At 40.2% G+C, this 16679-nt stretch overlaps 1 protein-coding gene across 1 annotated transcript in view; it reads right to left on the bottom strand.

Annotated features, from left to right (window-relative positions):
* Positions 1-9513: 9513 nt before the first annotated feature.
* The window catches only part of LOC140925507 (uncharacterized), a 7296-nt gene continuing 130 nt past the window's right edge, over positions 9514-16679 (bottom strand). Inside the window, exon 1 of the mRNA XM_073375449.1 lies at positions 9514-16679. This exon is cut by the window's right edge and continues 130 nt beyond it. Coding sequence (XP_073231550.1) covers positions 9514-16679 — 7166 coding nt within the window.

Genomic DNA, 16679 nt, shown 5'->3' with positions numbered 1-16679 from the left:
AGAGACACTCCACTCCCGATTAGAAATCTCGGCTGAAGTGGCAGACGACCAATGACACTGCGACTTATCGATGAACTAACGAAAAACAACTCAGTTTTACTCTGATGAAGATGACTCTTGCCTGAGACTAGAATGGATCGTGTCTAAAAGTACACACGAGTGACCACGAGCCAGATATCATCACAGTTTTCGCTTATCATCTAAATGACGTTATCATTACATCACTTGACCGCAAATAAAGCAATCCCGGGGACAAAAATAGGTAAATAATTGTCGTAGTAGCGCGGATCTTCATACCCATTAAAGAAAAAATGGAAACCTATGGATGAGAAAAAAAATTGATAGTCGTGTGACCGTCCCCCCTTCCTTTCACACCACCAAAATTTCACTCTTTCCGTTTGTGTTGAATATAAGACCGTGCTATCTTGTTTTTGTTTTCCTCTTTCCGCCATCTTGAGAATCCCGCAAAAGAAAAATATGACAACGAATCGTAACAAGTTAATAGAGAATGGAAAATGCTAGGAACCGAAAATTTGAATTTCGAGATTAAATAAAAGCTTCCAAATAGCTTTGCCGTTCATAAGTCGCGCAATCGCACGCGCTCTATTACCTGAAAAGAAAAATAAGAGACTGCCACGTTAAACCAGTTTATTAGCATAGACAGTAAGCTTATTAAGAGCCATTATCTGAGAAAATCGAGAATCACACGACACTCGTCAAAAAATCGAATTTTTTTTTATTTTGCCAAAACATCCCTTTTAGTGACCTTATTTAAGGAAAAATAGTTTTGGGTTCAAACGATTCATTTCAAAGGAGAAATTAGGAAAAGTTTAAAAAATCGATTTTATGCTCGTTTTTCGCACAAAACACGGCAGGATGCAATGGCAACTTCGAGAGAAGGGTGAACGCGTAAGAAACATTCCCTGACATTGAAACTTCACCGAATTATTATTTTGTTCTTACTCTTGAAAATCCTAAAAGAAAATTTGATAAACAATGCTTTACATTTTTATAATCGACAAGTCTAAAGAGGTCATATTTGTGACGTTAGACGTGCTAGAAAATGAAGGCCAACTTTGACTATTAAAAAAGGCCTCTGGTATATGCCGCTTGATCATAAAATCAATATAAAATGGAACCTTGGCTTTTGTACTAACTTACTGGAAAGTTTTAGCTCTGGAAATCAAATATCATCCTGACACCAAAGCAAGCGGTGAGAGCAATTGAATTGGGAAATTTATGCAAATTAGACGGCTTGTGAACGGTTGTCAAACTAAAAGAAAGGTTTTACATGAAAGGATTACTCACCATTGCTTGTAACACGTTTTTACGGCAAGGAAAGTTATTTCCAACTTCTTTTGCGTCGTTTTGAGTCACAAAATATATAATTTTTAGCCAAAAGACAAACGTACGTTTGCTCAGCAACTGCGTCCGAATCCGGCCGTGAATCGAAATAAAGTCACAACACGTCGAAGCAAGAGTTACAAGAGTTTTTACTTCAGTCAGGAGGCAAAAGGAATAAAAATTCATCGCAAACTAATGCCTTCGATTTTGAAAACCTTTCATCACTTCAATCGTTCGTCGGCTGATAATAAACATCGCATAAGATCGTATGACCTTTGGTGTGACCGGAAATTGGTCACACGCTTTAGTCACGTCATCATGCTGTCACGAAATTTTCGTAGCTGTTGTCAGCACTTTTAATACAGTTTTCACATTTTTTGACAAGAAATCCTCTCATCGCAGTAGAAACAGCCATGCATATTTATTTTTCTTTTATTTACCTACTAGGCTTTGAAACAGCTTTTTTGCCTTCGAAGTACTAAACAGGAGGGGTACCTCGGATTCCAAGTGTCGTGAGTGATCCGTGGAAGCGAAAATTAAGACCAAAAAAGAACGAATATTTTGAATACTTAAGTAAAGCCACAGCTAAAAAAAAAAAATGTTCAAAATATTTTCAAACTAAGAAAAAAACATACTTCGATCATCCCCGTGACTTGGAATCTGGCCAGAGTCCCCCCTCCCCCTCCCCTCCTCCCCTAGGCCGGGTCAAAATACTAAGTTCCCCCGGCCCAATGTCCCATAGTCAAGGGAGTATACTCTCTTGCTGTAGTAAAGAACTTGCAGAATAATACCAATTCTCCGTGGCCAACGGATTCAACGCTACAGTTTACTTTTGGTTTTGCTTGTTGATTTTTTCGCTATTTGCTCACGATCAGGAGCCTATAACACCAACCACGACCAAATTAGGAAACCTGTTATTACCAGAAAAAAAAAAACACAAAGAAACAGTCAGTCAGATAGACACTACATAATTGAAAAGACCTCGACTAAGATTAAAAAAAATCAATACATGACACTGTCGAATGCGAAAACCCAGAAACCATTTTGTAGAAAAAAGGTTCGCATACAGCTATCAGCTGCTTTTGTCCACAACTCGCCGGTAGAGGTGCGCGGAAACTAGTGATTGTGAAATGGCTTCAAACTATGATCCTATACTGTTGGAATATTACTTATCACAGAAAGCTACACCTGATTTCTTCTAGCAGACCCAATCCTCTTGGTTCGTGTGGACAAAGTAGCTCATCCCGGCTATTTGCACCATGCTACCATAGTCTCCCTAGATTCCCAAGCCTCGCAAGCAGACCTTCCTGTCCCACGAACGTTGGGTAGGATTGTAGGACGAGCCAAAAGAAAGTGAAGGCTATAGGCTCTCGCGATGATGCAAGGAAGGTCGAGTATTATATTCCCCTATACTGGTCGCCCAGGGTAAGTCTGCGGAGGAGAGTGACTGAGGGGCTGTATGTTCGAAAAGTTGACTAACGCCCCCGGGACTAACGCTTTCCCCCTGCTTCTTCTTATTCGCTTGATAGTGATTTCCTGTTGTTAAACGTTTGAACAACAGGGCCCTAAGTACTGTGTTTCGTCTTGCACTAAAAACCCATAAACCTTATAAATTTCACTATGGGACTTCAACACCTCCCTTGAATGATCCATTTCGCTAAACGGGACCTCAAAATAACGATTCTGTGTATCCTAAGGGAGTGTTTACTATACTTTCCTGGCTCTCGTCACTCACAGTGAGGTGATGGTGGCTTACACAGTCCAACCTCCATGTGCGACTGCCAATCCAAAAGACCAAATTTTCCCAGTCAAAGCCTTACAGTTGGAACTTCCAGTAAACGACCACCTTCTTGTAAGTGACTGCGACCACTTTTTGGGTGTCACGGTTAATTGTTTTCCATAAGCGACCAGTTGACGCATTCTCTGCTCTCTATTTTTGCTGTGTGCACTATGTTCCTTAGAAAATATGAAGACCTTTAGCGACATCGTGGAACTACACATATCCTAACTTAGTAGATGTAGCCAACAAAGTGAAGATTATATTGTGATTCTAGACTATTCTATATCTCACTCACCTGAATCCCTCTTTAAACTGAGCATGATTTAAAAGCTGTATTTTTCAAAAGAGGTAAAAGATAATATTTTGCCAGGAATTTGTTACACCGCCATTTAATAGAATGTGCCTGGACCTCTTCTCGGAATAGACCCCATGTGGTCCGATTCTCCTAAACGACCACGTCCCGTTAGGGACCACTAAGTCCTTGCATTTTTGGTGGTCGCTTACTGGAGGTACGACTGTATTACTTTGACCTATCAGAGGCTTACCGATAATAAAGGGGATCTGGAAGGGGGCATGGATGCGACAATCACATGCAGGTCGCTTACTTAAAATAGTAGACATCTAACTGACAATCAAAGTTTGTGCTTATTATTGGGGTTATCTGGTGTTTACTCACCTCCCAAGCTACCCTGGGCGAGCCAACTTTTCCTCCATTTCCTTACAAAACTTGGTAAACCATTTACATGAGAAACAAAAGGTTGGTTCGGATAGACGCCTTACTACCAGTAGTGGGCAGAGTTGAGGGCTTCCGGAAGTCAGCCCTCCACTGAGCCGGTAGTGGTGGCCTCACCCTTCCAGCCCGGCTAATATTTCTCCACTTTGGCTCGCCCAGCTACAATCGGCGACAAAATGAGTTGAGACACTTCGCCCAAAAGTAGGCTTTTTAACGTTTTATGAACTTCAAAAGGAGGAAATATAGCTTTCCTCCCCCATTTCCTCCGTACAATGTTGTGCCCTTGTTCTAGCTACCTATAGAAAACAACAAACACCCCAACTTTGAATGGAGGGGACAGGGGAGGGTGCGGATTCGTTTGTTCTCCGAAGTCACCCTATTTGTCTCAACAATTTTGTCGCCGATTGTAGTTGGGACAACACGGTCAAGGCTAGACAAAGACAGCATGCGCAAGCACTGTTGACTCGGACAAAGTGGTCAGTTTTTTCCTCATATAAACGCTCGCAAAAGTTGGCTCGGCTGGGAGGTTGACCTTCTCTCCGGCACAGCTTTTCTCCATCCATGGGTTCCAAACAGTCTTTTAGCAGTCACGTTTGAAATTTATAGGAAAATGATGTAGCACTTCAAAAAATAATAATAATAAAAATACACTTTTTTCACAGCCTGTCAATGCCTAGAAGGTGTCTATAAAAGAAATCAACTGCAGAACAGGAGTCAATTTCAGTTTTTTGCGCTTTTCACGCTAGCACTGCGAAGCGGACTGGGGGCGCGAGACACGCGCGATGCATGGGGAACAAGTTCTGCAGGCTATAAAAGAAATTAAAAAATAAATAAATAGATAAAGCAGGCCTGATTTTATTTCGATGAGTCTATTTTTTGTCGAAAGCAAACGTGAAAAATCGTATTAAAATTCGTGACAATATGCTAACGTGACTTGAGGGTGTGACCGATTTCCGGTCACACGCCAAAGGTCATACGATCTTGTGTGATGTTTATTATCAGCCGGCGAACGATTGAAGTGATGAAAGGTTTTCAAAATCGAAGTCATTAGTCTGCGATGAATTTTCAATCTTTTGGCCTCCTGACTGAAGTAAAAACTCTTGCAACTCTTGCTTCTAAAGGACCGCAGTGACGTGTTGTGACTTTATTTCGATTCACGGCCGGATTCTGGCGCAGTCGCTGAGCAAACGTGCGTTTGTCTTTTGGACCTTTTGGCTTAAAATTATGGATTTTGTGACTCAAACCGACGCAACAGAAGTTGGAAATAACTTTCCTTGCCGTAAAAACGTGTTACAAGCAATGGTGAGTAATCCTTTCATGTAAAACCTTTCTTTTAGTTTGACAACCGTCCGCAAGCCGTCTAATTTGCATAAATTTCCCAATTCAATTGCTCTCACCGCTTGCTTTGGTGTCAGGATGATATTTGATTTCCAGAGCTAAAACTTTCCAGTAAGTTAGTACAAAAGCCAAGGTTCCATTTTATATTGATTTTATGATCAAGCGGCATATACCAGAGGCCTTTTTTAATAGTCAAAGTTGGCCTTCGTTTTCTAGCATGTCTAACGTCACAAATATGACCTCTTTAGACTTGTCGATTATAAAAATGTAAGACTTTGTTTTTCAATTTTTCTTCTAAGGTTTTCAAGAGTAAGAACAAAATAATAATTCGGTGAAGTTTCAATGTCAGGGAATGTTTCTTACGCGTTCACCCTTCTCTCGAAGTTGCCATTGCATCCTGCCGTGTTTTGTTCGAAAAACAGGAATAAAATCGATTTTTTATACTTTTTTTAATTTCTCCTTTAAAATGAATCGTTTGAACCCAAAACTATTTTTCCTTAAATTAGGTCACTAAAAGGGATGTCTTGGCAAAATAATAAAAAATTCGATTTTTTGACGAGTGTCTTGCGATTCTCGATTTTCTCAGAAAATGGCTCTTAAACAGATACAATTATGCAAGAAATTAAAAGAATAGAACTTGACGAACAGGTAGTTTGTATTCCCATAATATTCTGAAGAAACCAATTGGGTAGTTAGGAGGAAGTACAACTTGTACAACGGACATAACGTAGCCTTTTTAGTTCAGGTGAAATGGTTCCCATACTTTTGAGATAACGAAAGAAAAAGTAGCAGCACCATATTTATAATTTATTTGTGGCCTAGCTGTGGAACTTGAGGTTAGCTAGGGACAAATCTGGTGTTAAATTAGCTCTCATCACTATGGACCTCTAATGGTCTCTAATAAACTTAACGCGGTGGTGACCAGCCCGAAGCACTAGCTACTTGGTCACTGCGCACAGTTTTATTTTCGGTTCATTGTTTTTTAGTTCTTCATGTAGCGCATTATAAATACGTATAGCTTATACATCAATATTTTGTAAATAGTGCAAAACGTTAAAAAATCTGAAATCGTACGCTTTTATCGTCAGCACATCGCATGCGACAAAGTTGTACCACCGTCTAAATCGACTTTTACGACATCATTTCTTGGTAGCAGAGATTATCCTCCCATCATCCTAAAACCCACCGATACTCGAGAATTGGAAAACATTTGTAACTTGTTTTCGCCGAGAAAGGCCCCTGGTTATGATAATATTTCTATGCGTGTGATAAAGCATTCATTTCACCTGATTTCCGCACCTCTGGCTAACATAAATCTTTCTCTATCAAAAGGTATTTTCCCAGATAAATTAAAAATTGGTAAAGTCATTCCCATCTACAAAACAGAGGATCCGAGTCTTTTTGTAAATTATAGACCAATTTCTTTGCTGCCAAATTTCTCAAAATTCTTTGAAAAGGTCATGTACAATCGCTTAGTCGAATTTGCCGAATCAAACGAAATATTCTATCTCCGTCAGTTTGGATTTCGTAAAAATCACTCGACATCACATGCACTAATCCATTTGCTCAATAAAATCTCGTCTGCAATTGACCAACATGAAACCACTGTAGGTATCTTTCTGAATCTTTCTAAAGCGTTTGATACCCTCGATGATGATATCCTATTTACCAAGCTGGAACACTATGGTATCCGTGATGTAGCCCTGCAGTGGATTAAAAGCTACTTTTCTCATCGTCATCAATTTGTTCAATTCAATCAAACTTGTTCTCCGATGCAGACCATAAAATGTGGTGTGCCGCAAGGTTCCATTCTTGGCCCTTTATTTTTCATACATAAACGATTTCCCAAACGCTTCAGAAAAGATAGAGCTTCTGCTCTTCGCTGACGATACTAGTATTTTTTATTCTCACTCCAACCCAAATACCCTAGAATCTGTACTTAATAACGAACTAAAAAATATTGAAGTTGGGCTGCGATGCAACAAATTATCGGTGAATGTAAAAAAAACGACTTATCTCATTTTCAAGCCTTGGCAGAAGAAATGTAACCACAACTTTTCTATCTCCCTTGGTGGTCAACCTTTAACACAATCCAACGTTACTAAATTTCTTGGAGTATATATTGATGAGCACCTTACTTGGAAAGATCATATCAGCTATTTATGTAAACAAATCTCGAAATCTATCGGAATGTTATTCAGGTCCCGCTTCTATCTATCTTCAAAAACTAAACTCACTTTGTACTACTCGTTAATTTATCCCTATATCACTTACTGTAACTCTACATGGTCGTCCACATACGTAACTAACTTAAATAGAATTTATTGTTTGCAAAAACGGGTTGTGCGAGCTATCACCAATTCAGACTATAGAACACATTCTGCTCCTTTATTCTCCAGATTAGGAATTTTAGATATTTTTCAAATCAATACGTTTCAAATAGCTAAATTTATGTATTGTTATCACTACAGCCTGTTGCCTCCGTTGTTTTTCAATTTGTTTCGTACAAATAGTCAAATTCATAGTTATAGCACCAGAACAGCCAACAATTATCACGTGCATCAATGCCGAACAAACCTCAAAAAATTCACAATTCTCTATCAAGGTCCAAAAATCTGGAACTCTCTTCCCACTACAATCACTACTCTGTCAAGTTTTCCTAATTTTAAAAAAAAACTGCTAGAATTTTTAGAAAAATAATTTAATGGATTGGCTAAGCCGCACACACGTAGCACTGTCCTTTACTAATATATTGTAATGTACGAGGTGGCCTCAATTATAAGCCTGGTGGTTTCCAGAGGTCACCTCGCCGTCCATTAAACGATGTATATATTTAATATTAAGAGAAAAAGCGAAATAAATGATGATGATGATGATGATGATGATGATGATGAATTGTATATATTATGTGAATTGATCGTACAACTGACTTGCGATTGTCGTATGATTGATCGACACGGTGCGATTCTAGTTGTAGGTTCTTCGTAACCGCGCACTGCATGCGACAAAGTTACCGTGTAAATCAACCTTAATACGATGATAATCAGTGAATAAACATGTTCATAGTCTTATTTACAGATCGGTTTAACAAAACGACATTTAAAATTTCTCATAGCATCAAAATAATAAAATCATTTGTGTACAATCATACCATACTGTAACCAATAACAATGTACGAAAAAGGACCTTGAAGTACAATAAAACCTGTATTAGCAGAAAACCACGAGCCCCTGGCTAGAGGGTTCACTTATAGAGGGGTTTATTTGATAAAGGTTTTTTACAGAAAATATTAGTCTGGGAGCAGGCTTCTTGGTGGTGGATAGTAGGGAATAAATTTGGGGAACGGGCAGATATCAGCCAGCTTTCACACCTGTTTTGTGCGAGCTTCACTGGCTACCGATTCAATACCGTATTATTTTCAAGATTCTGCTTCTAGTGTATAAATCACTGAATGGGACATCGCCTAGCTATTTAGCTCAGAAACTTCATCATCGTTCTCATACTAGATCATTGAGGTCTGTTAGTAATGAACTTTTAATGCAACCTAGATCGTATACCAAGACCTACGGACACAGAGCATTCGCAGTTCATGCACCAAGAGAATGGAACTTAATACCCTATGAAATTCGGGGGGTTTCTTGGTGTTGCGGATGGTGCGATCACCAAATGACGTAATACAAAAGATTGAAAAGACACTGAACAATACCCACACTTCAACACAATACCTAACCAACAATGGTTTCCGCAACACCAAAAAACACCCGAAATTCGGAAGTCTAACACTATCTCGAGTTTTGAAAAGATTACTTAAGAGGTACTTGTTTACTAAATTTAGTAATAACAGATCATTGCTTTTATAGATTTGTATATATTGCTTTAGTTTTAATTTTTTTTTTTTAATCATTGTAAATATAATAGGACATGGTTGTAAATTTGTAAATATTTATTAATAATGTTGTTTATATGATTGTAAAGCGCCTTGAACATAGGATAAGAGCGCTATAGAAATGAAGTTATTATTATTATTATTATTATTATTACTATTATTATTATTATTATTATTATTATTACTATTATTGACCACCGTACAAAGATTCATAAAGCTGTCGTTTCGAGCGTTTATGATAGCCCTTCGTTCGGACGAAGGGCTATCTCTGTACAGTGGTCAATTTACATTATTAACAACTGCGTTGATAAACAAAATTTTCGTGTTTCTCTCCCACCACAGTTTCTTTAGAAACCAACCCCCTTTATTCATTTGTGTATCTTGCTTTCACAGGACATGTTGTTAGTCTAAACACATAAAGCAACTAATTACTTACGGTGAACAGACGAGCCTGTGATCTGTCCAGCCAGTACTGATGGCGACAACAGCGGATATATAGTTAAAGCCGAGTGCCTCACAAATCTGCTTGCTTGCAGTCTGGCTACCAGGTGTTCCTGTTTCCGTCACGCATACTCCTTCCCAGTTTCCGTTAGCTAATACTTCAACTTTTCCTTCATAAATAGTTGGCTTCGGCCGTGTCAGGCGTAGTTTAGAGCAAGTTACACTTATCTGGGAACTGCTTGAGCTATGTGTTAGATGCTGGGGATCATCTATTCCCACACTTTTGCAAGAAAGACCAAGAATGTTTGGTGATGGGATAGACGATGCGACCGCCCATGCATTATTTTGCCAGAGTTGAAGTAAACCACTCTTTTTATTCCACCGATCTATCACATTGGCAAGTCTAGCAACTGGTTCACAAATATCGTCCACGTAACCAATCCACTTTCCATCGCTACACACTCGTCCGCCTTGTGGTATTTCCCAGTCACTTTCCCAGCGAGGGCGGTGCATCTTCCCATTAAATACGTGACTTGGAAGATATAAGTTAGTACATTTAAGCGTAATGCAGTAGCCTTCAAGAGGGCTGATCATTGTTCCGTACGTCTTTGTATGCTTTATATAATCGCAGGGAAGATACGATCCATAATCAACACTTGGTGGTCTTGGGCAACTTAGCGGCTGACAATCAGGAATTGTCCCATCCCAGTTTTCATCTACACAGTTTCGTTCCTTTGGGCCGTCGAGCAGAAATCCTTTGTGGCAAACATAATAAGCTTTTGATCCTTCGTCATGTCCGTTTGAAGAAACGTCCCCGTTAGACGGCTTTGTGAGGACAGGACACTGTTTTATTTTCTTACAAACGGGAAGGGAGGGGATCCATTCTTGGTCTAAGCATGTTGTTTTTCTTTCGGTGTTCTGTGCGTCAATGTTGTATCCGCCATCACACTTCAAGCTGGCAATTGTGCCGTGAGCAGGAGTTGATGCAGTTGGGGGTGGAGTGTACTGAACAACCGAGTGTGGTACTTGTGCTGCGGGACAGGATCTTTCACGACCGTAGGTTATAAGCGTGTGGGATACTGCGATTGTGGCTTTGCACTTTGTTAATGCCAGAGCAAAGACGTAGTGGGAAGTTGGATCAAGAGACGTGACAGTTAATGATATTTCGTTATCTACTTTTGTTTTCATTAAGGTTTTTGGTTCCAGTTGCTTAAAATGTACAAGGAATAACTCCGTTTCGGAAAGCTTCAAAGTGCCTTCTGTTTGCTGCCATGACAAGCTAACGTCTGTAGCACTTGCAGAAACAACCTGCAAGTTAGTTTCCTTTTCGATAAAGTTCACAGAATTTGTTAGTGTCTCCATTTTTGTGGCGATGGCAGATAACGCGAACCCTTCCCACACATTGTTACTAAATAACACTTTTAGGTGTCGATACTTTGCATTCACATTCCAGCTTCTTATTACTACTGACAAACGTTCGCCGTAATAAAGAACTGAGGCCAAGTTAGATTTATCAGCTTGTAGATATAAGTCATCTCCAACTAAGAAGATGCAAACATCGGCGGAGTTTAAATGAACCAAGGAGAGGGTGTCTTCAATTTCATCATCCGCGTAGTTGTCTATGATTTTTAACCCAGAAGCCTTATAGAGTAAATACGAATCTTTTCCTTCACCTCCAACCAGTTTATCAACGCCACCATGAGGAGCCAGTGTGTCTTCTCCTTCAAGCCCACAAAGCTTGTTATCAGAATCAGAACCGATCAGAAAATCATTATGAATGGTGCCGTATACGTTTTCGATGCTGTTATAGATATCTCCTTCTGCATCAACTCCTTTTCCAAATCCAATTTTGAGATCAACAGTTACTCCTCTGAGACGGAAACCATCGCCTCTGAAAGTGAGGGTATCACTACCATCGCCGCCATCAATGATATCTCCGCCATCTCCTCCATAAATGTAATCATCTCCGTCTCCGCCATAGATGATGTCATCACCATCCCCTCCAAAAATTATATCATTACCAGCTCCACCATATATCTTATCATTACCCTGCTTTCCTTCAAAAATTGTTCCTGTTTGTCCACCACGTAGAACGTCGGCCTGAGCACCACCTTCAATTTCCCTTGTTGTGTCACTGCCTGTCAGTTCGTTCGAAGAGGTAAGCGATCCCTTCAAATCTTCAGCTGCTGCGATTATACTATTCTTTTGCGGATCAATGTTTTGTGGTGAGTCAATGATTGTACGGTCGACGGCAATGACCTTTTTGTACGGGTATTGTTTAATGATAATAAAGACCACTTTGTCCGAGGATATTATATGGAGATGTTGATATTTCCCACCACTGAAGTAATCTAGAATTCGAACGCTGAGTGAGCTAGGTCGTCTGTTTGAAGCGACAATAACATCGTTTCGGCCGTGAAAATATACACGAATATCATCAAATTCCATTCCAAGTTGAAGGTTATCTGTTTTGCTGTCATCTGCATAATTGTTGATTTCATTGAACTCTCCATATCCATGGTTTAACACATAGGTATCTGATCCATCCCTTCCTTCCAGATGCTGGTAATTATAACCATTTCCAGCTCCGGGGTCAAAGTAATTATTCAGTTTGTTCCCATAAATTTTGTAACTGCATTGACTTGATTTCAATTGAAAGCGGACCACGTTTTTCCAAGGATTTTCGTCAAGATTGTATGTTATCAGCCCCTTGTCACAGCCTGCATGCGTGCATTGACATTCAGTGGGATCCTTAGATACCTCATATGCCTCAAGTTGAGCTGTCTTACTGTTTATTCTAAGTGTAATTCCATCGATAGTTCTTATTCCAAGATGCTGGTAGTCAGACGAGCGAAACCAACTACGTAATACTACAGTAGGTGTTCCATGACTTGAGGTAACCTTTAAATCTCTGTCGTCTCTCTGCAGTTGTAAGTTTACAAACGTTTCCTCTACATGAGCTAAGTCAACTTTCTGGCGACTGTCAAAGTTGTTAATTGTCGCTTTTTGACATGCTTTTTTCACAACATAATTGTCAGTACCTTCTCCGCCCTCAAGATAATCTTCTCCTCCAATACAGCTCAAAAAATTGCTCTGATCATTTCCCACTATGTGGTCGTTGTGGGGGGAATCAGAGACTGTGGCGACGTCGTTGTAGCCCGTTGGTTTAATGCAGTCTGGACTCGGTGAATCCGACAAATCGACACAGATACCGGTTGGGAAAGTTTTGTAATCCAGCATAATTGGTACTTTGGATACACTTCCGTCTTCCTTGGTGGACACTTTAAAGACAACGTGATCTCCAGAGGTAAAGAGCATATGTCTGTAACGGTGTCCTAAGATCCAGTTTATTATAGTGAAGCACGAGCGTTGGGCATTGTTTCTGTCTGTTACAGAGAGATGATTACCTTCTGTTTTAACTTCTATCATTTCAAACGGTACGTCGAACACCGCAATGTCAGTAGTGGTCGAGTAATCCTCTGCATTATTGTCAATAACATCGCAACCTTCGTTTGCCCTGATGATGTATGTGTCTTCATCCTTCCCTCCAGCCAAACGATCAGCTCCGGGACCTCCATCTATGATGTTATTGACATTATTTCCAGCAATATTATCTGAGCTTTTTGACCCCGACACTTGTTTGACTTGACTGTATTTATTATCAAGAAGTGAGACCGTTTGGCCCGTTTTTGCGGCGCCTAAATCTAGAGCCACCGCCTCACATTTAACATCATGGATAGCTTCGCTATTTAGGGTTTGTTTGGGGACGAAAATGACTCCGTCCTTACTACGAAATGAGACGTGACGGTAGTACGTCGGATCTCCAGGAATGAACCAGTTCTTGATACGAATGTGATGACTCTTGGAATAAGTGACATCCAGATCAGTTCCACTCTGATAACATCGGATGTCATCATAGTCAACGTTGATGACAATGATGTCGCGCATGTTATCTTCAGCAAAATTATCTATAATTGTTTTTCCCCCGTCCGACTGGATAATGAACAGATCACTTCCAGATCCCCCAGTTACACTAGACATTTCTGGTCCTAGGTAAAATGTGTCGTTACCGCCTCGCCCATACAGATTGTAATGATAATTTCCAGTAAGAAAGTTAAGATTTAATTTTCCAAAGTTGCACTCTTCATTCTTTTTTCCAGTGGGCTTTGTTGTTGGTTTTGGTTGCTGCACGGCGTAAAAGGTGTTATTCTTGGAGTTTCCGTAATAAGTTCCATAAACTGATTTCTCATGTAGATTTGCTCCGCAAATGACATTGTATGACTTAACGGGAATAACGAACCACAGCTTAGCAGTCTCGTGCTTGTATGTGAAACTCCTCGACTCCCCTATCCCAAGCACGATGTCTTTAAGATTTGAACCAACTGAAAATGTCTTACGAATTGTTTCATGGCTGCCAGATACATCTCCAATTTCTAAGGTAGCACGGTTATTGTCAAGGAGCCTGAAGTTAATATAGCCACCAAAACTTGACAGCCTCCCTTGGGTAAAATCAATTCTTTCTCCACTTCCCTTCTTTTCCCCTACTATCTTGTAATAGTTGTCTGGGTTTTTCAAGTCGCGGATGAGTTTTTTGTCATATTCCTCTTGTTTCCTGTAAGCCTCCATCTGTCTTCTTAGTCCACCTGTTAGAAAATCTGCAGCTCCATCCAAGAAACCTTTGACTAGGGCCCCAAGGAACTCTAATCCAGCCCATGGACTCTTCCAATTGACTTTCTCCACCTCGGCCATAATATCGATGTAGAAGTCGTCAATAGCCATTCGTATTATTGAGAGAACGATCACAAGAGGTTCGGTGACGACTTCCGCTACAGGGCACAATGTTCCTACTAAGTTCAGTACCGTGATACTTACGTCAAGAGCTAAATCAATCACACGAAGTGGCAATAGCTTGAGGTCTTCAGGATCATTTAGATTTAAATCGGCTAACTGTTCTATGTCTTGTTCAATGAAGTAGATATCGAATGCAAGTCCCACGCCAGGGATGGCACCCAACAACTCTCCGACTCCCCTCTCCGCGAACCTTTCCACCTTGCTAGACAACTTTTCCAAGCCTTTCTCTAAGTTTAAGCCTTTAGCCAACCCCTTAGCTGCACTACTGAGAACTCGTTTCCCAACTTTGGAAACCATCTCATTGAGACCAGTAAGTCCTCCAAGCGTGTGAGCAGACTGGGCCAAGCTAACAGCACCTCGAAGGTTATCACCTTCCTGAAACGCGTTTAAGGCACCGAGAGCAGAAAATATTAGGCCATGAACAGCTAAACCTTTATTTACTTTGGAGTATGCCTCTTTCATTCCAGCTTTTCGAGAATTGGATAGGTGGTCTTCGATCAGCTTTGGAGTAGCCAATTCTTTTGGGCTGATCTTCAACTCAACGTGTTCTCGTTCTTTAGCATTACGGCGATCTACCACATCAAATTCAACCTTGTCTTCAGAAATTTTGATAGACCCCTCATCAACAGTAACAGAATTTTTATCGTTTAGCGAACAAGCAAAGCGTTTTCTTCGACGACGTGTGCACTTTTCGGAGCCTTTGTCTTTGATAAGACGTTCATCGTGCTCTTTAGCAGAAGCCAAGCGGACAAGATGTACCGCAACTTCTTCACTTCCTCTTCTATGTAGCAAGTCGCGCCCTTTCTGTGTTCCTCTTTGAGTCCTTACGGGAAAATTTTCTTTGCTAAACACTTCTTCTATTTTGGCAGTTCCGACGTTTTTAAGCATGTTCATGACAAGCTCGTCCATTCCTGGACTTCGTCCTGATTTTTCAGTTAATTCGGCTAGTTTAGGCATGTCTTCACTTTTTGGGAATCGGTTTTCCTCTTGTATCTTTTGTGCTAGTTTTGTTAGAAATTCGTTTTTGGACTTATCGGTTGGCTGAGCCGCTTCTGCAACCAGCGAAACTACCATAAACTCTACAGTAGCTCGAATTGCGTCAGCGGTCTCCTCAGGTTGGCTTAAAATTTTTAGATCCGTTGAGAAATCGGGTTGACTGTCAAGTCTGTTGTAGACGGCCTCACGGATAGCTTTCGCTAGCTTTTCGTGGTCAGGAAATTTACTAAAAACGCCATCTATCATTGTGTCGTAATCAGGAGCCCAAAGACCACCTTTACCTTTTCTACCTCTTTTAGTAGTACCAGGCCAATCATCATCATTGGTATGTACCAGTATTTGGTTTACTCCTCTTGGTGCCATACTTAAACGAAATTTCCTTGTTTCTCCGCCAATTACAACTTCGAACCTCGTTTGTTTTCTTCCTTGGCTTTTATATATTTCAGGATAATATTGTAACAACTTCAATATTTCTTTGAGCAATACCTGATTTGTTACGTGGATTGTCACTTTTAAATGCTCTTTATCTCCTGTACCAACAGTTTCCTCTTCGATAATTTTTGTACCTGGTTTTGCTGCGTCAAGGGTCTTCAATTTATTCCACTCGTCAAGAGCCTCCGTACTGCTTTTTAGCATACTCTCAGTAACTTCAAATTTCAATTGCGTTTCTTTTGCCGCGGCTATCTCGTTTTGTAGTTTTTCCTTAACTTGTTTTATTTTTGAAGAAACATCTCTGGCTATCTCCACCACGAGATCGGCTGGATTTAATCCGGCCAATTCTACATCGTTTATGGCAACGGCAATCAAAACATCTACTGCTGCATTAAAGGCGATATCCCTTTCTTTTGAGCTTACTGTTTCTGTTGGGTCTTTACTTCTTAATACTCCCTCAAAATCAGGCTGACTACTTAAGTCTGAATCTAATGCTCGCGAAGACTCGTCTCTTATCGTTTGTTTTAAGGGACCCTTCATATTGGGATCAGACAGTATTTTAATTTGTTCCTGGAGATTAGACAGATCCCTATTCCCTTCCGTGCGTGTTAGTGAAAAAGACTCGTCCTGTTGAATGGTGGCTTTAAATTCTTCAAGTCTTTGTCCAATTGGCACAGCAAATACTATAGGTTGTTTTTCGTTTCTGTTAAAAGTGGGATACAATTTTATGAAGTGAAGCGCTTCTGACAATTTAATTGCTTCCGTTCTTCTAAAGGTGACGCGTTTCCCCCCTCCAGGCGTTTCTGTTTCTGTGACCGTCTTTGGTGATCGGGTTTTTAACATTTGAAAGTTTTTTCCTACACCATGTTCAAACGCTA

This window comes from Porites lutea, unplaced genomic scaffold, assembly GCF_958299795.1.
Source record: "Porites lutea unplaced genomic scaffold, jaPorLute2.1 SCAFFOLD_31, whole genome shotgun sequence".
Taxonomy (NCBI): domain Eukaryota; kingdom Metazoa; phylum Cnidaria; class Anthozoa; order Scleractinia; family Poritidae; genus Porites; species Porites lutea.
This window is presented reverse-complemented; position numbering and strand designations above follow the sequence as displayed.